This window comes from Poecilia formosa, unplaced genomic scaffold (assembly GCF_000485575.1).
Source record: "Poecilia formosa unplaced genomic scaffold, Poecilia_formosa-5.1.2 Scaffold150, whole genome shotgun sequence".
NCBI classification, from domain to species: Eukaryota; Metazoa; Chordata; class Actinopteri; order Cyprinodontiformes; family Poeciliidae; genus Poecilia; species Poecilia formosa.
In genome coordinates this window covers 1,106,897-1,125,714 of record NW_006800089.1, presented here as the reverse complement: position 1 = coordinate 1,125,714, position 18,818 = coordinate 1,106,897, and the positions used below count along the sequence as shown (strand labels likewise).

Genomic DNA, 18,818 nt, shown 5'->3' with positions numbered 1-18,818 from the left:
CCATAATACTGCTAAAACTAATTAGCACCATCTCAGCTGAAATGGCTGACTTGTTAGCTGGCATAAATCAGCTAAATATTCGAAGGAGTCAGTGGGGTGACATTTCAGACATTTTCTTGACACTGAATGTCTTGCTACTTGCTCATCTAACTCCGTAGAGTAAATGTAAACTGCCAATTTTTGCTCATTAGTCAGAAGCAAATATGAGATGCTGGTGAGACTGCCATGGAAACGGTGGACAAATGCTGATAATTGCCAATTAGGGTGCATCACGTAATGGGTTGAAAATTCCAGAAGTCTTCAAGTATGCTGGATAATATAACCAAGAAGTGTTAGAAGAACTATGTGGAACATTTTTCTGTTTGTAGTCTTTGGTTACATTTTGAGAAAGAATATCTTTAGTGTTGAGGAAGACCAAAGAGCCACTACTGTTTTCTTGTTTCCTGAGTTCAAACCCAAACCAAGGTCCAACTCTGATGTTAATTTGTCGAGCTGGACTCGAGGGAAATCCAGCTTCGAGTCAACTCATAGAGGGCCTTGAGCTTGTTGTACTTGACACACACACTTCCTGTCTGTAAAGACACACAAACACGCACACACACACACACACACACACACACACACACGCACACATTCAGCTCTATCCTTTTCTGCGGTTCAGAAATGGAAACGATTCAAACTTCAACAGGACCTGTCATTAAATCTGCAGATTAGCACCTTGTTACATTCACCCAGGTGTGATTTCTCCGCTTTTCCAGCACAAACGTTAAGATCATTTCACAAAAGGATCGCACCAAAAGTGAATCTCTGCGTACGAAAGAGGAGAGGAGGCAAAGACCGAAAAATGTGTGAGAATCGGAAACAAAGACGAATGGGAAGCAGCGTCTTCCTGTGGGAAACCCCCTGACAGACTGAAGTGTGTTAATTAGGCTGGGTATAAATGAAAGGAGATAGATTAATTTGTGGGTGGTGAGAGGAAGATCTGAGTGAAAGTGGGTTGAAAGAGCAGAAAAAAAAGGAAGAGTTCAATGAGAGTGATCATGAGGAGGCTGCTCTGCTCTCCGCTGTAGGATTTATTATATCAATTGCAAAGTATGGGAATATAGCATTTATGTTCTGTCCTTGTTAATTAAATATCCTTCTGTGTCTGTGTTAGACGCTGCGCTGTCAGCTCCGCTCAATGTGACCATCAGAGAGCTGGAGGTCAACTCGGCTGTGGTGACGTGGGAGATCTTGGAGGGAGATCCTGTCATCGGATTCGCCATCACGCAACAGGTATGTGTGAGTTTGTTAGTTTTTTTCTTCTTTTTTTTTTTAATGCCTTCGGGAGAGAGGGCCTAAAAATAATGCAAAGGATAATAAAATAAAAAATAAAATAAAAATAATAACAGGACTTTAAAACATATGATATACATAAATTGTACAAATTATGCAGCTATGCCGTTATTACTGAGGATTTGTCCCTGTTGATTTTTTCTTTTGTTTACATGTATGTTAATACTGCATACTTGATTGCATTCGGATTACTTGGCATTACAACATTTTTGATGGAATTTCACGGACGCTGATTTTTTTTACTAACTGAGGCGGGAAAAAGATCTTTGTCCCACCTCTTATTCATAAAGTTATATCGGCCCATTACGGACAAACCCCTTGTGGTTTTGGATATCAAAGTTTCACCAACAATAAATGTTTCGAAGCTTTTATTTAAGCTAAAACAGTTAGCTAGAAGAAGCTAACTGTTTTAGCTATCTGGGAGCTAATTCTAACCAGCTTTCCACTTCCATTAAAACCAGCTAGCATTGTATTTAACTGCTATTTATCCTGTTTTTTAGATCATGTTCTACAAAATACATTTGTTTAAAAAAAATACAGCAGTTTGTTAAGATGAAATTTTTGGCACGTGAGGTAAATTTAGCTAACTTGATTTTGCATTGATCTAAATATTTGTAGATAACCTTGATTTAAGTATCTCCTGAAATCTTCAAGCAAATCATCTTGTTTTTGTTTTTGCCTGAGTACCAAAGTAATTCATCTTTGTGCACACATTTTTTTCATTAATTATTCAAACTGGAGCAGAAAATTGCGGCTTCCAGAAACCTGGTTTCTGCTGGCACGTCGCAGCGCTTTGGAGATCCATGTTAGATGAACATTTTGTCCTCGTGAAGTTTTAATGGCTTAAGAAATTTCCTTTTATAATTGCCTGGTAAATAAAAGTGCCCCAGTGGAGCCGTGGTCTTTAATCCAGCAGGAGCCAATTGACCTGAGCAAGCAGCTGTAGCGGGGTAATAATGGCCATTTCTAGGAGAGTGTACATGGCCTGGAAAGCAATTTCTGCCTTTAAGCTTTACTGCATTGTTAAAATAAACCCTGAGAGACTTTACTTAAGCTTTTTCCCCAACTGTTCCCCTGGACAGAAGTGTACACATTAGCATAAATTAAGCCACAGCATAGAAAATTGAAGTTCCTCACATAAATTTGCAGTGGTTAAAACTACAAATTTAGTTTAAAAAAGGTAAACAAAAATGGATTGTAAGCTTTTTTTTCTGTTTTTTTGTTTTCCCCTCTTGTCCACCGCAGAAGAAGGATGTGCGGATGTTGAGGTTCATCCAGGAAGTGAACACCACCACCCGCTCCTGCGCGCTGTGGGACCTGGACGAGGATACCGAATACATCGTCCACGTCCAGAGCATCAGCATGGGAGGCAGCAGCCCCCCCAGTCAGCCTGTTCTCTTCAGAACGCCAAAAGAGTCGGAGAAAATGGCGTCCAAGAGTCCCGGTGAGATTCGGATTCCCGGCAGGGTTTGCTTAGATTTAAACATCCTGAGTTGGGTTTCTGTTGGGCTTTATGTGACATACCAGCACAATGTGAGGCATAATTGTGAAATGTACGAAAAACGCGATTCGTTTTACTCTTATATCCCTAAATGAAGTCAGTCTGTTTGTAAAAATGCTCTGTATTCATTGAAAAAAAGAAAACAGGTGATCCAACAAAAAAAAAATTGTTAATTTGTAACAAGTAATAAAATTAAGTTTATCCAAAAAAGAAATAAAATATATTAAGTAGTCATGTTAAACAAATGTAAATAGATAAAGTTTGACAAACTTAATTCGATAACTTAACTTTTTTAAGTTGAGCTCCGTTCTCTTTTTTTCAGTGTGTCACTTCTGCTTATAAGAGACTTATTAGTTGTGTACTACACTAATTTTCCTTCATTGGAAAGTGGCAAAAAGAAACACTCATGTATAATAAATATTGAGAAAGAGCAGAAGAGCACTTTCTGGTCTCAACATAAGAGGATAGGAAAAAAATAAACACAACAGTGGAGACAGCATCATGTTATGGTGAAGAAAACCTGCTGGGATACTGGCTGGGATGGAGCTTCAACATCCAGCAATTAAATAACCCTAAACATGCAGCCGACAATTGAATTGCAATTGAACGTTTTAGATCAATTAACATTCATGTGCAGGAACGGCCCAGTCAAAGTCAGGAAGCGAATCCAATTTAGAATCTGCAGTAAGACTTGAAAACTGGCTGTCGTAGACACTCCCTCTTGAATCTGACTGAGGTTGAGCTGTTTGTCACAGATTTACGGGGTGACTAAAGAAACGGTAGAGACACACCCAAAAAAACATGCATATGCCACACTTTTCAGATTTTTACATCCTTTCCCTTCCGCTTCGTTTTTATGCTTTTCACTTTGTGTTGACGCGCCACATAGAATCCCAGAGAACTACACCGGGTTTTGTGGTTGTAACGAGACAAAACGTGGCGATAAAGTTCTCTGGGAACGAGGCGCCGCAGCTGTCTGAGCTAGCATACTGTGAGCCGTGTTACCGAGGCCTCCGAATGCTAATCTATATGTAAATACATTTGTTGTGTATTCATCACGCTTTTCCCATTGAGAACGTCGTCATGTAGCTTATATTGGAACAGGATATGCTACAAACACAAAATGTGAGAGGGGAATTGAAACTCGGCGCATACGAGAGCCTGCAAAAAAATAAAAAATAAAAAAATGCAAGCATGAGAGCATATAGACACGGAGGCAATCATGCACCAACGCAGATGGAGTAAACAATCGGCCTCCCTGTTTCTCCCTCTGCCGACACACACACAAAAATCTGCTCATGTTCTTACATACAAGTATATATATATTTTTTTTATTATAACTATGTTTTTTTTTCCTCCACTCAGACTATATATGTCACGCTATTTTCTGTTTCTGCGTCTCCCGGATGAACAAAACGGTAATAAAAACACAAATCTCGGGCGTGAACTCCTCTCGCCTTGCTTCCGTCTCCTCTCTCACGAGTACGCAGAGAGGCTGCTGGCTCTTATCTGGAGCGGCCCGCCAGCACTCCCAGTTTTATCACGTCCGACCCAGTTCCGCTGCCAAAAGCGGCCGCTTCAGAGGGACCCTGCAAAATACTAAAACGCTCATCAGCGGTGAGGCGATAAGAAGACGCAGCAGTCTATTCCCTGGAAACCCCTGCACTGACTGAGCTCGCCTTGGTCCTGTTTAAGACACATGGTTGGAACTGATACTGTATTTATATAGCAAAAGAAAACAATATCCATCTTTTGTAATGTATCTTTCCTTCTCTGTCGTATTGAGGTTATGACACACCGAGCCCCTATAGAGATTGAAATTTCTGTTCATTCCTTCTCGTAAAATAGCCGGAGGTTGGTCAGATTGGATACATGTCCAACTCTTGCCACAGATTCTCAGTTGGATTCAGGTTTAAGTTTTTCCGTTGTAGGTGTGGGTGTAGTCGTTGTCTTAGTGGAAAATAGACCAAATCGTGATGTGGCCACTGCAACTATGTTTCCATCAACATTTTTTTATGCAAATTTTGTAGTACTGCATCAAGAAAGGTTGATGTAAAAGGCAAAATTCAAAATAGCTTCCTGGGTTTTGTAAAAACACTTTGTGCTCACTGGAGGTGGTTTTTAGCCTGGCCATTCTGCTTGGTTTTCATCTCCCTTTCAGTGACAATCTGGGATTTCTCCCATTGAGCTGGATTTCTTTGGGAGGACTCCAAACGAATAAATCGGCGAACAGAAGAAGTTATGAATGACAATGTAGATTTTCTACGGTGTTTTAGAATTGTAGTCTGCCTGTAGTGCTGGCTTGGAGTGAAGGACTCTGCATTTTTTTTCTAACTTGCAACCTCTACTTCCTGTGTATTACAGTCATATGTAACAGGAACATCTGACAAAATTACGCTTTCATGGCCGATTCGAATCTTTTGTCCACTTTTCTACAAAGATCTGATTCATAAAGTTTCTTTCTGTTCTGTGTGGCAAAAGTTTTCACAGACATTTTCATTGTCACTAACAGTGTTTGAAGCTAACGTACAGCTGCTAACATACCCTTGCTTGTAGCAAACTAGCTTTTCTGTACCTATCATGGGCAACTTCAAATGTATTGCTATCGGCTGGACGATGTTCGTTTTTACCACTGGCTCACTTCTGTTGCCAACCTATATGAGGCCAGATGCATTCTGTAAGGAAAAAAAGCTTTTTAAGTTTGGCTCTATGGTTTCTCCATAGTTTTTTTGGCCTTAAATTTTACTCCCTGTGTCATTAAAAAGCTCTTTAAAACTCTTAAATTTGACTCCCTGAAACCTGCAGATGCCCTGAATGAATCAAATGAAATCTTAAGAAGTTTTTGGTCATACAGCAACATTTTAAGGGGTGTGAATACTTTCTCAAGCCGCCAAACATCTGGTCATGTGACACATATTTAGAGGCATAATTTGTCTCAACTGTTGCCGAGTTCTGACTTTGATGGATGAATCTGGTCGGTGTTGGTGGAAGCATTCATTAGCTGTCCTGATTAAATCTCCCGGCCATTACTGCTCTCCTCCCCCTCTAAGCGGGTATTAATCAGCCTGACAAAACTCTGCATTTGTAGCCGCGGTGCGGACCGACACGCCGCTCGTCGCTGGGTTTCTGTCAGATGGTTTGCTTATCTTTCTAAGCTGCCTATCGCTAGGATGGAGAAAATACTGCAGGTGTTCCTGGTGTGTTGAGCTAAATCGTTGGAGGTTTTGTGATAGTCTTTCCCGGCAGTCACATTTTACAAGCCTCCATACTGTTGGACCTATTGAAACTTTAATTAGTGTCTGTCTTCTTCTTGTAGGTTCTGCTTCTCCTTTTCTTTGCAAGTGATATTTAAATATGGCCAAACAATTCTGGATATGAGATGGTTTGTTTTCCAGTGTTTTGACCTGTTTGACAGGGTTATGTTACTGAAAGTAAACCAAACTGACAAATTAAGAGCTTGTCAACAAAGAAAGCGACCATATTTAATGTAATCATGCCAAGCCCTCACAGACAGGAGTATGTAATTATTTCACATTCAGCTTATTAAAGTGCATAAATCTTCCACTCTTTCTGTCAGGCCTCGGGCTGCAGTTAAAGCTTAGAGGGATCGCTATGGTAACGGTGATCTTGACAGCCAGGCAGAGCAGAGATGTATGAAGAACAAAATCCTGAACTCACCCAGACAAAGATGGTGTGTCACAAAGGCCTTCATGGAACGGCATCTCTCCCCTAAAGGCGACCACGACTCGCGCTGGACCTGGAACGAAAACAAACATTTAGCTTTTAGAGCAACGGGGTTCACCTGCTTACACAGCAATGGTCATGTGGTATGAAGAAACCACGTAGGTTCAGTGCAGTTCTTTATCAGCGACGTCAGATTGTCATCTCTGGCATTTTGAAACGCTTAACATCCAAAAATTTGTGCCGCTTAATCCAGTTTCCATGACATCTCATGGTACAAATTATGACAATATTCATGACACTGTTGTTGACCTCTGGTGTTTGCAGAGGTTGGACAAGAAACCAAATAGCTAAAATCCACAAATACTTCAGACACCCTCTAAAAACGCTTACAGCTGCTTATTTTACTAGTTCAAACAATAAATATGCAGAAGTTAACATCCACAGTCGTCCTTTACTCCACTCTTGTGGATCAATCAGCACCGATACCAATGGTTGCTTTGGCTGCTTTGCGACATCCAATAGTAGCAAGTAGCATTGTGCGCTCTTTGCTGTATTTTCTTTCAGGTATATTATGCTACACACAAAAAAAATAAAAAAAAAATCTGTGAATAATTTGGAGTTAGAATAATTTTAGTTAGACAAGGTGGCATTCAACTGTATTTGGAATTTAGACAAAGTCTGTAGGAGCTAGCACTTTCCAGCTGGAGCTAGCTTAAGTTCAATTAGCACAGAAAAATAAGTGCTCTCTACCATTAAATAATTTGCGTGGCAGTATTTTATCTTCCTAGTTGGTAAAATAAATAACTACATTGTGACAAAATAAATGACAATTTGTAAACACGAGAGGGAAATGTAATTGCAGCTAGCTAGCTAGCTGGCAGCAGCTGCTAACTGGATTCCTGTCCGAAGCTCACTATTGGTACATTGACATTTTTGAAACGTGAACAAATTTATTTTACTGATTACAAATTGTTAAATATTAAACCTGCCTTCCATTTGTGAAAACACACCAATTGTAAATAAATGACACAGAATATGAATGAAAACACAGCTAATCACTTAATCTTTATTCTATATGTGAAACAACAAAAATAACCAGGAAAAAAATACTTATGTGGGCGTTCAGCAGCTAAAGCCAAACCTGGGTTGTATTTTTCTGCAGTGAATACAGACCTTTTAATATACTGCAAAATCTTTGTTTTATTTGTAAAATTAAAACAATGAATTTAGTAAATGGTAAGGATTCCATCTTCACTGACAACAGAATTTCTTTCGCCACACGTAATTTAATTAAGTTTACCAAAGTTAATTTCTGAAGTTATCGAGCTAAACAAACGTAAATAAATTAAGTTAGATGAACTTCATTCATCTAATTTCATCTAACTGGTCAATTACTTGTGACCAGTTAATTTTTTTTAAAAGTTGGATCTTAATTTTCTATTTTCAGTATTGTTTTGTTCTTGTGAGCTCTTGCATTATGACAGCCATATTATTTAATTAATGCAGCTAAATATAACATATGTATTGGCTCTTACATGAGGGAATGTTGACTTTACAGTTGACCTTTAAGACCAGCTTCCTTCACCCAGTCTGTGCTTTCCCCATCCCATCTTCTTCTTTTCCCTTCTTCAATTTTTGCTCCTATTGTTTTTCCAGCCTGTCCAATTTTCTGCCTGCACCAGATACAGGATACTGTAACCATTGATTCAGAAAAGTCAAATGTGCACTGGAAGCAACATCTAATTTCCACTATCATATAATACAGCAACTTTGCCACTAACACACTGGCTGGCGATTAAAACCAAAAACGGCCAGCAGAAAGGCGGTGAAATGTGTTGTGTTTGCTTTGTACGGCTGGCACGCAGAGGCAGGATGGCTCTGATGGCAGCGGAGAGCGAGAGGCTGTAATTCAGAGTGTGTTCCAACCTTTACGGCTGTGATTGGTGTTACGCTGCAGTGGCCAGAGCGCTGTCAGCGAGGGAAAGCCCGGTGACTGATTGGGTGGGGGTCTGGGCTCCTTTTGTCCCTGCAGACGGCTGCTCTCACTTAGCTTTAATTACACAGAGCAGGGTGAAGAATTCACACCAGCCTGCATCTCTTTCCTCACGTCACCCGTCTTTGATTCTTTTATCTTTCCCCACAGAGTTTACGAGTGATGGGGATTTTTTATTTTTTTTATTTTTTTTGCATTCTCTGCCCCTCCCGCTGATGAATTACAGTGTCTTCCACCTTGCCTTTGTTGACTCTATGAGTGTGTGCATGTGTGTGTGTTCTCTCTGCAGACGAGGTGACGATGGAGGAGGTTGGTCAGGCTGCCCAGCTGAGGGCCGGAGAGCTCATCATCATTGTTGTGGTGCTCGTCATGTGGGCAGGTAATGTTCTTCTGTATTATTGGTCATTTATCATCAGGCACCTTCCAGGACGCCACTACCTGCAGAGTAAATAAGCTCTCTGATGGAGTTCCTACTTGGGGACAAACATTCAGCTTCAGGTGCCATATTTCCATGAGGAATATCTCCCCGCAAGGCTTTTAGGCCAAAGTGGGGAGACTCCGGGTTATTTTAGACAACATTCAAGTTTCCTAAAAGTCGTTAGAAGTTTTTGGATTCCTATTTATGATCCAAAAAGTTCAGTTGATTGGATCTCTTGCTACCTACCTATTACCTAAAAATATGACCTGTCAGTGTTAATCTATTGTCTGCGATGGTATGTTAGGGCAATTATTGATAGAATTTTTTTACTTTAAAAAAATATGGAAATTTGTCAGTTTGAAAAATTGGAAATTGGCTAGAAAAAAGTCAGAAATGTCAAGATTGATCTCAGAAGCTCTCTAGAAAAAACAAGGAAATGGTTGAGGTTAGAAAGTCTAAAATTTCTTAGAAAAAAAAATAAAAAATTTGGAGATTAATCTCAGAAATTTTCTGAGATCAATCTCAGGCCAGCGGAGATTGATCTCAGAATCTCAGGCCAGATTCTGAGATCTCAGGCCAGAACTCAGAAAGTTCCAAACTTTCTGAGTTTGGAAAGTCTAAAATTTATTAGAAAAAAAAAACACTCACAAATTTGGAGATTGATCTCAGAAACGTTCCAGAAAACACAAAGGAAATTTGTGAGTTTCAAAAGTTAGAATTGATCTGAAGTTTGTACATCGTTTTGTGTCTTATGCAGCTCTTTTATGATTCTAGTTCTAAATCTGATTTGCTAAATATTATGTCTGGATTTGAAAATGATAAAAATATTCTTTGTATTGTTGCCACTTCTGAGAAAGGTGGCCAAGTGTTATTTAAAAATACATGAGAAACAGATTAAAGGCATAGAAATTATTTTATTTAGCCTGATAAGTACAATAAATCCTTGGAGACGCACCTTTACTCTCAACAACAAACATAAAAATGAAAAGCTCATAAAAGAAGACTTCGTATCAAATGTATGGATGTTTATGACGGGGCAGTTGGAAAGTTTTAGAGGATAGAAATAAATTCTGCTGGACAAATGAATAAAATATAGATTTCCTTTTCGGTTATCAAAGGAACTTTGGCTTTGGCAGTAAAGAACAATCTCCCTTGTAACACTGCCATCTTCAGCTCCTATGTTTTGATCTATTAATCCTTATTACAGTTGTACTATATGAAAAACTAATATCCAAAACCTCCTAATGAGATTAGATAATACAGCTTGCATCTTATTTTGCTCTGTTTCCTCTTTCTGTTTCTTCATTTTGCGTTTCTTCTCTCTGAAGTCTCATTAAGCAATCTGCCGCTTCAGCTGGAGGTTTAGATTCTCGACCAGCTCTTGTGGTTTAAGCCTCTTCTTTAAGGGAAACACAATCTTAGCTCACTTGAAATAAGACAAAACAAGCTCACAAGTAACTTTTCAGAAAGGTATAGGAGCTTCTTCTAAGTCAACAATTACTTAATACTGATGATAACGTACTAGTCAGAAGTAAAATAATCTGCTAGTGGACTTGGTACTTAAAAAATAAATAAATAAAAAAGTTAAGTAGTTACTGACTTCAAATAAGCTCCTATACCTTTCTGAAAAGTTACTTGTAAGCTTGTTTTGTCTTATTTCAGGTGTACTAAGATATTTGCTCTAGAAACTTGACCAAAAATACTTGATAGGATTTTGTATTTGTGCAAATTAAAAGACTCCTAAAGGCTTAGCGCCTCTCTTTCCACAAGTACTAAAGTGATAATTCACTCCACAGAAAACTACTCTTCTTCCTGTTGTGGAAATATTCACATTTGAGTGGCAAGATGCACATTTACTACCATACGATAAGTCTCTGATCTTACTCCACTAAGTGTAACAAGATATATATGGTCTCTATACATTCCATGGAGGGGTTGGTATGGGCCCAATTACTGGTAGCAGGGACTGAGATGACAAGGGAAAAACTAAGGAAAATTCAAAGAGAGTAAAAAAAAAAAAAAGTAGTGGAGAAAAACCTGAGCAGCACATGATGGTAGAAAAAAAAAAAAAACTTAAAGCCAAGGAGGCGAATTGTGTTTTTCAGCTCTTAATTGGGCCTGTGGGGCATGCTGGAGGATATCACAGGGAGATATCCCATCTTACCCCTTGGTACCGCAATGATTAGATCTGCCGAGGCTGACATAAGCAGAAATACCGAGCCATGTTTGGGCTCGGATTCATCCCATCGCACACTCTTCTACCATCATGAATTATTCCCTTTCTCATTCCTGCAAGCTTGTTCTCTATCTGCTCCCCACATCGACAGCTCCTGCGTCGTGTCTCGGCGTCCAGATTCACATCCTCACCCCCCCTTCGACTCCATCTGCTGTTCGTGTCTCAGTTCGTTCGGATCGGCTCTATCGACATGTCGGGAGCCACGTCGCTCTGTCTGCGCAAGAGAATTAACAGGACAATGATTCCAAATGCACATAGAAAGTGGTTTGGTATTGGATAAGACTGGCTAACGTTACCCATTTGGGTCTGTTCCAGAAAAAGAACCAATTTAAATTAGATTTACCATTTTTCATTAGAACAGTGGTCAATATCCAGGCAGAATTACTTTTGGACCTTGTTAATGACGACCAAAGCATGAAGTTCCTTTGAATCTTGCTAAGAGACATTTAACCAAATATATCTCTGCAAGTATGTATAAATTAAACCTTGCTTGGGTAGGAGAAGATCCACAAATTCAAACCTGCAGCACACAGTTCTTGTTCTCGAACGTTATCTGTTGGGTGTTCATCCCAGCCCACAAAAAGAACTGTTCAAATGGATCCTGAAAGGCTGAAAATGAATGTAAACACCTGGCTGGAATCGGATATGTTGAGCTGCAATCCAAGCATTTCAGTTTAACGCTTCAGTCATTACAGCTAGAAACCAGAGATAAGACCCAAAATCTGGCTGTAGTGAAGGACCTGAACCTTCAGAGTCACATAAAGACAGTTACAAAGTCAGCCTTCTATCAGCTGAAGAACATTTCTAGGTTTAAAGGACTAGCGTTGATTTTGATGATGGCGTATGACTAAATGTCATTATTTATTGCTTGTTTCACAATTGGTGACCGTATGATGTTCTTAGGATGATTGAGCTGCCTTTTTGCTGAAATGTGTTATACAGATAAACTTGAATTTAAGCTTGAATGAAAGGTGGTGCATGTGTTAAGAAGTGACAAGTTTTTCTTTAATGTTTTGAACTCTAGAATGTGTAAATGAACCTTTATGTGTGTGAAACGTTTGTTACCTTGTGGGTGTGTCCTTCTTGGGACCCCACTAAGGCCCGCCTCAAACCCAGCTCTTTTATAGAAGGAGCAGTGATAAGAGCTGGGGTTTGATTGGCTGGGGTAAATTGAGAAGGCAGGAATAACCAGTATATGGGTGGACTACTGGATGTAGCAAGAAGACTGATGGGATGGCTGCCATTTTGAACTCTGCTGGAGGTTTAATAAATGAGCTTTATTTTCTGTACAGTCAAGTTTGGTGACTTTTTCCTTCCACATCACATCTCTGAGTGTAACGGTGGTGTCAGAAGTGGGATTTGAATCTTCTTTCTAAGTATCTTAGCCAGTTTAGAGTCGAGACTCACAAATGTTCCTAGCGGATCTTGTAAGACTGTTTTAAAAATGTTTGAATGGCCTGGCTTTAGGTTGGTAGCTATTTACATTGACTGCCATATTATTCTGGCCTATACAACAATGAGCTTCACATATGAAACATCTAATATTGATCCATCATAACCTCTTAAGGGAAACCAAATAAAAAGTCTTGAACTATCCCTTCACCGCCCACACACTCCAAGATGATGCAAACTTTGTTAGTTTTCTGTATTTTTTTACACAATCATCATAAAGAGAGAGAGATTTTATTTCGAGACATAAACAATCAGTTACTTAATAATCTCTACCCTGTTGTCCCTCAGGGGTGATCGCCTTGTTTTGTCGTCAGTATGACATCATCAAAGACAATGAGCCCAACAACAACAAGGACAAAGCCAAGAACTCCTCAGAGTGCAGTACACCTGAGCACCCACAAGGGGGGTTACTGCGCAGCAACGTCTAGGACCAACCTTCTGTCGCCTTCTGCAATAACCAACCTAAGACCTCAGGACGGGTGAGGAATACGCACAGACTCTTGTGTCATATTGTAACAAACTGTTGGCTTTGCTTTCATGTTTATCTTTATCTGTTGTAACTGATAAAACTAACTGGGAGGTTCAGTTTTGGACAATTTGCCAACCCCTTTCCTTTAGAAGTTGAGGCTAAATGTTTATAGGACTTCTCAACATTATCGTCCACATATATTGTCATAATTAAGGGTACATTGTTTGTCTCCAGTTTCACAGTATCTTGGATATTTTAAAACAAAAACTAATCAATAATCACTGATATCGATTGATATGACATGGTTATCGTGATAAGTTTTTCAGCCATATCGCTCATGCCTTAGCTGTAATATTAATTTTGGTTAACCATTTAAAATAGGGCTGCGCAATATATCACGTTATATCGTCATAGCAATATCAAACCTGATATTGTCATAGCAATATGTACCAATATTACTCCCACGGCAAGATTTTCTGATATCATATTTGAGCTGCTGTTGTGCAATGTGATGCCTGCAAACAAAGTTAAGTTTCTCCAATCAAACAAATCCGAAGTGTGGGAGAAACTGTAGCTAAGTCTTAAATGAGAACACTCGGGACGATCGCGTTCAGAAACAATCACAAAACAGCAGAGATCATTTGTGATATTTAGAATGACTGTAGGGCTGCCAAAGTGTTAACGAATGCAATTAATTTAAAAAGCAAAATGTAAAATGTTTCACATTTTTACATTTCAAGCTTGCAAACTTAAGCATCGTGATTAATTGCAATTAATCACGATGCTAGAGTGTGATTAATATGACAAAAAAATGTAATTGATTGAAGCACTTAACTATTTCTTATATATTTTTTGTTTTTTTTATGCTAAAGTTTATAACTGTGTTTCTTCCAGACCCTGAGACCAACAGAAAGCCATTCTCAGAAAAAGACAAAAAAAAAACCATTGACGAATAGATCAAACCAATAAACAAATCTTCTTGACACAAAGGAGCGAGTTCTGCAAATGTGCAGAATCAAAGGCTACAACCAGCTGAACCGGAAACGGCGGACTGTCGCCTCCCTCCTGCTGATACACGGCGGACTCTTGGCCAGAGCTGCCCGATTCATACGGTTTTGTTACTCTTCGTCGGTGGCATGGAATCCCCTCTGACCCCTCCACCCTGGGAGTGTTGATTGTCGAACATGAATGTCAAACTCAACATGTGGACGCCAGCTCCAAGGTGGCGGGAACTGGAGATCGGCTGGTCCAGGTGTCAGCCAGCACACAGCTATGACTAGCGCTCATGTTTTCTGTTGGTCCATCTGCTTTGGTTCCTTTCTGTCTTTGTTCCTGCTCATCTCTCTCCTTGTCTCTCTGTGTTGGTGTGGCTCTAATAAGCACATTGCCGTTTGGTGCTCCTCTTACTGTGATTGCTTCTTGAACCCCTCTACAGTCCCAACGCTGATTGCAGTCTGAGTTTTCTCTTTGGGTCACGAGTATTGCATGACGAGTGTCGTCTCCAGCTTTCCTCTCTCTCGTTACCGTCAGTTTAAATGATGCATCTGTTCCTTCGCCTCACTAAACGGAACTTTAAACTCTCCCATCAGCCCAGCAGATCACGTCTGACAGGCTTATTACCCCCACCTATATTTTTCCGGCGAGGTGATGACTGAGTACGGCTCTGATTCACGGAGAGTTCAAGGATTGACAAGAAGTGCGTCACCCACTTCTGACTTATTGTCACTTCGGGCTGTAAAACTACTGGGCCCCGTGCGCCGTGCCAACTTTTAGAAAGATGCCGCAGCGGGTTTGTGTATCGTCGTTCATCGCTGCATATTCAGCACCATATGCTGTTTGTGGTCTGCAGCAGGACGAGCAGGGAATGTGGATGGGGCATTATCCTCTAATGCGATGTAGAATTTGGCCGCGTTTCCCCGTGCGGTTTGGCCGAAGACCAACGGGGATGCCAGGAAGTGAAGGCCATAAGAGGACACACTCAGTCCTGCGCTGGACCCAGATCTGTCACTGAATGTGAGCCTCTGGTACACTCTCAGTAGGAGAACACAACATGAAACGGGACAAAAGTCTGACATTCAGGAACTTCATCCTTAAAACTGGGGTATGTAACTTTATACATATATATTTTTAAAATTACATACCTGTTAAAACTGTCACTATGTCCTCATAAATGTCCTTATATATATAATATGAGGCAAATAATCTGTGAAAAGATCAATCTACTATAGCCGTCCCCCAAAAAATTCCAGTCTCAGTTAAAAACAACCAATCAGAGCCAGGAGGAGGGTCTTAGCGCTGTCAGTCAACCTTGTGTACATTTTGGTAGACATGAAGAAACAACTTACCACTACAGGACAACTGTTTATCCACCATCATCGCCATCAGTGGCCATGCTAACTAGCTTTAGCATTCATGGCTGCCTTCATTGTGGTGAACCAACTGTAGCGTAGCAGAAAGAAAGCGGGAGGGTGATTGACAGCGCTAAGACCCTCCTCCTGGCTCTGACTGGTTGTTTTTGACAGAGCTGTGTATTCATTCAAATGATATAAAGTCTGTCTCACACTGTACTGTCACAACCTAGTGAGAGTTTTAACAAACATGAGAAAAAAAAACATATTTTTGATGTAAATTAGATAGACAGACAACTAGATTTAAACTTCCTTGATGGTACAATATACAATGTCAGCCACTTACTGGCCTTAAAATGCCTTCACTTATTGTTGCAGTAGCATAATCTGACAGAAAAATTAAGAATTCTGGTGAAGCGTTTCCAGATAAAATTGGGCAAAGTGAAATATTTAAATATCCTTTTATTTAAAAAAGAAAGTATGTCTTCCACTTTAAATATGTCTTCCCCACCCCAAGTTTCCCAAAGCATTACAGGTCGCTTTTCCTTTAAACTTTGATCGACATTAAATACAGATTCCAATTATGCAATGGTTACATTTATTGTACAGATAATTGTCAGGGGAAGCAATGAATGTGCCAGCAAATATTTTGTGATAAAAATTTATGTTTTTGACATGAGATTCTTTTTCTCCAAATGAATTTCACTAATGTAGAGAAATTAAAGGTAGGCTTTTTCTACATGTTTCAGCATAATGTAGCGATGAAAGGGAGATTTTTATGGTATTTTACACATCTGTTCCAGGAGTGTCAAAATAACTGGTTGGCCGTGAAAGTCTGTGTCGCAAATGTTTTTTTTTATCATGCTTAAAACACATGAGAAGCAAGTCACAACGCCACTTTTATAATATAAAAAAAACAATAAATAACCTAGAAATGAAACCAGCTGACATTTCTAATCAAATATTGACTTTAGCCTGTTCCTCCATGTCTCAGAACTCCGTTGTTAGCAGACTGTTATGAAGTTACAAAAGTCATGTAACAACAAATGTGGCCACTCTTGTTTATTCTCCAATCTCTCTGCTGTAGAGCATGAAATGAGTATCGTTGTGCCACTGAAAATAGTTCCCCGGAGTAACACGCTACAATAAATCCATGTCAGATCAACATTTGTTGCCTCTATCGGACCAGCGTAGTTGGCGGACATTTGCGTACTTCTTGTTTAGGAAAAGTGAAACGTAGCACCCCGCGGCCCCTGTTAGAGATGTTTAAAAAATAATAATAAAAAGCTTTAATCCTTTTATTACACTTGACCTGCTCAGGCAGGATTTAGCATGCTGTTGTTGCAGCGTCAAAAGCAAACGGCAACGCTAATCAACTGACAGGCTGAAGTTGATTTAAAGTGAAAGGTGAAAAGAAACACTTCTGCTTTTATTTTACATTTAGACACCCTTAAAATCCAAGCAACAGCAAGGAGCTACTAAATATGTTTTAGACCACAAGAAAGTTGAACAAGTTGCTTTTTTGTAGTGTTTATACACCAAAAAGGTTCTGATTAATGGTGACAGACTCATTGTGTGTTAAAATAGCATTCCTACCACTTCATTTTTTTAATACAAATTTTATGACATTACAACCACAAACTTCAGATTTTTTGGGGATGATGAGACAAAATGGAAGAAGAATATCTTAATATTTTTTTAGAAGCAAAAGCAAATCTTAAGGGGGAGATTGCATTTGCACTTAGCCTCATTTAAGCTAATACCCTGAAGTAAAGGCCAGTGAAAGCAGCTGACCTCAGAAAGAGCATGATTAGTCGTTCTCTCTCCTGCCGCCATGGGACTCCAGAGCGGTCACAACTCGTGTCGCTCCGTCTGTGGCTGGGTGAGTTACTGGCACACCAAGACATTGTGAAAAGTTTCACCCTTCCAACCTTGCAGGAAGAGTTTTAGGAGGGCCTCTTGTTCCAAATTAACCGTGCTCCACTGCACAAAGCAACGTCCATAAAGATGGGCATGAAGGAGTTTTGTGTGAAGGAAGTCGACCGGCCTCCATGTTGCTCTGGCCTCAGCTTATAGGAACGCCTTTTGGGATGAATTCAAGCTGAGGTTGAGAGCCAGGCCCAGTCAGAGTGACGGTCAGAGGAGTAAAAACATCCAAAGCCAACTGTCGAAGAACTGCATTGATTAAAGCAATAAAAAGAAAATTAAGCTACATCCTTATTATGGTTGTTAACAAATTTGGGGCCAAGAGAGGACTCTGTTTTTGACAAAATGTAGAAATAGTTCAATTCTCTGAAGCTAAAATAAGAATATTATCCAAAAAAAGACCTACTAAATTTTTTGAAACCCTTGCAAGTTCTTGAGAAAGTTTGACCTTCACACTGAATTGGTTGGAACTCCATCAACACCTTCATAGAAATGAGCAAAGGACTTCCACAGAGTTCCTCAGCTAAAGATAAACCTTCATTTTCTTCTCCTTTGCTTCCTGTTGGGTTAAGCTGCTTTGTCTGCACAACACCGGCTTCACTCTGAAAGATGGTTAGAAAAACACCTCCAGACTAAAGTCAGCGGAGGTTCTTTCTATTAGAGATAATGAGTTCATGGCTCAGTGCTCTGCTGGTTGAGATGTCCTCTAATCATCAGTGCAGATTTATTCATTCACACATTCAGGCTGGATTTTAATGCCATCTTACGCTGGGAGAAAAGCAGCCATTTTGTGGCGACGCCGTCTTATCCTGCCACCGTCATCGGCCCCTCCCAACAACCATCTCCTGTCCTCGTCCTCCTTCATTCTTTCATTTATGATTTTACCCTCATTCTTAATCCATCGCCCCGCTCTCCCCCTCTCTCTTGTTTCTCCCCTCTCACTGCCCTGATTCTCATTACATCCACTCTCCGAGGTTAGCCGAAACCGTCTCCCGCTCCGCATGAGCTCTTCGCCCTCTTGTTGGGGCCCCGGCCCGCCGCCTACCCCTCGCTCCTCCACTTGTTTATCACCTCGGCGTCCTGGACTGGCTGGAACAGCCACTTCACCAGGTAACAAGTGAGGAACAATGGAGGATAAAAACCGAATTGACCGTTTTTCACTACTCATAAGCGCGCGCCTGTTTAGCATTACTTTGAGTGACTTTCCTTCGCGAAAATGTTTGAGATTCTACTAGACCTATCACATGGGATTAATCAAAAGTTTAATGTGCCGATTAATCGCACTACCTATTTTGACCTAAAAGCCTCTCTCCGGCAGAGGGATACTTAGTTCAAAATAAGCGCGTCACACTGTCTTGTACTGCGGTCAACAGTCAACAATGCAAAGTCAGAAACATGAGTGAAAAGATGAGCAAGGAGAGTCAGACTGGTGTGCTCAGCCACAAATTTTTCTTTT

At 40.1% G+C, this 18,818-nt stretch overlaps 1 protein-coding gene and 1 long non-coding RNA gene across 3 annotated transcripts in view; one reads left to right on the top strand and one right to left on the bottom strand.

Annotated features, from left to right (window-relative positions):
• The window catches only part of LOC107837549 (uncharacterized), an 18,583-nt gene extending 10,649 nt beyond the window's left edge, over window positions 1-7,934 (bottom strand). Inside the window, exons 1-2 of the long non-coding RNA XR_001663566.1 lie at window positions 7,923-7,934; window positions 5,347-5,357 (exon numbers count right to left, since the gene is read on the bottom strand). This is a non-coding gene — a long non-coding RNA (uncharacterized LOC107837549). The remainder of the gene's footprint in view (window positions 1-5,346; window positions 5,358-7,922) is intronic.
• Window positions 1-18,818, top strand: part of fndc5b (fibronectin type III domain containing 5b) — a 21,046-nt gene extending 2,228 nt beyond the window's left edge. Inside the window, exons 2-7 of one of the 2 annotated variants that reach the window (XM_016677222.1) lie at window positions 1,157-1,275; window positions 2,581-2,779; window positions 8,803-8,892; window positions 12,908-13,098; window positions 13,983-16,965; window positions 17,024-18,818. In XM_016677222.1, the coding sequence (XP_016532708.1) occupies window positions 1,157-1,275; window positions 2,581-2,779; window positions 8,803-8,892; window positions 12,908-13,047 (548 nt within the window). In that variant the 3' untranslated portion in view covers window positions 13,048-13,098; window positions 13,983-16,965; window positions 17,024-18,818. Of the gene's footprint in view, window positions 1-1,156; window positions 1,276-2,580; window positions 2,780-8,802; window positions 8,893-12,907; window positions 13,099-13,982 lie in introns of both variants that reach the window. The other variant, XM_007563749.2, reaches the window with a different exon arrangement.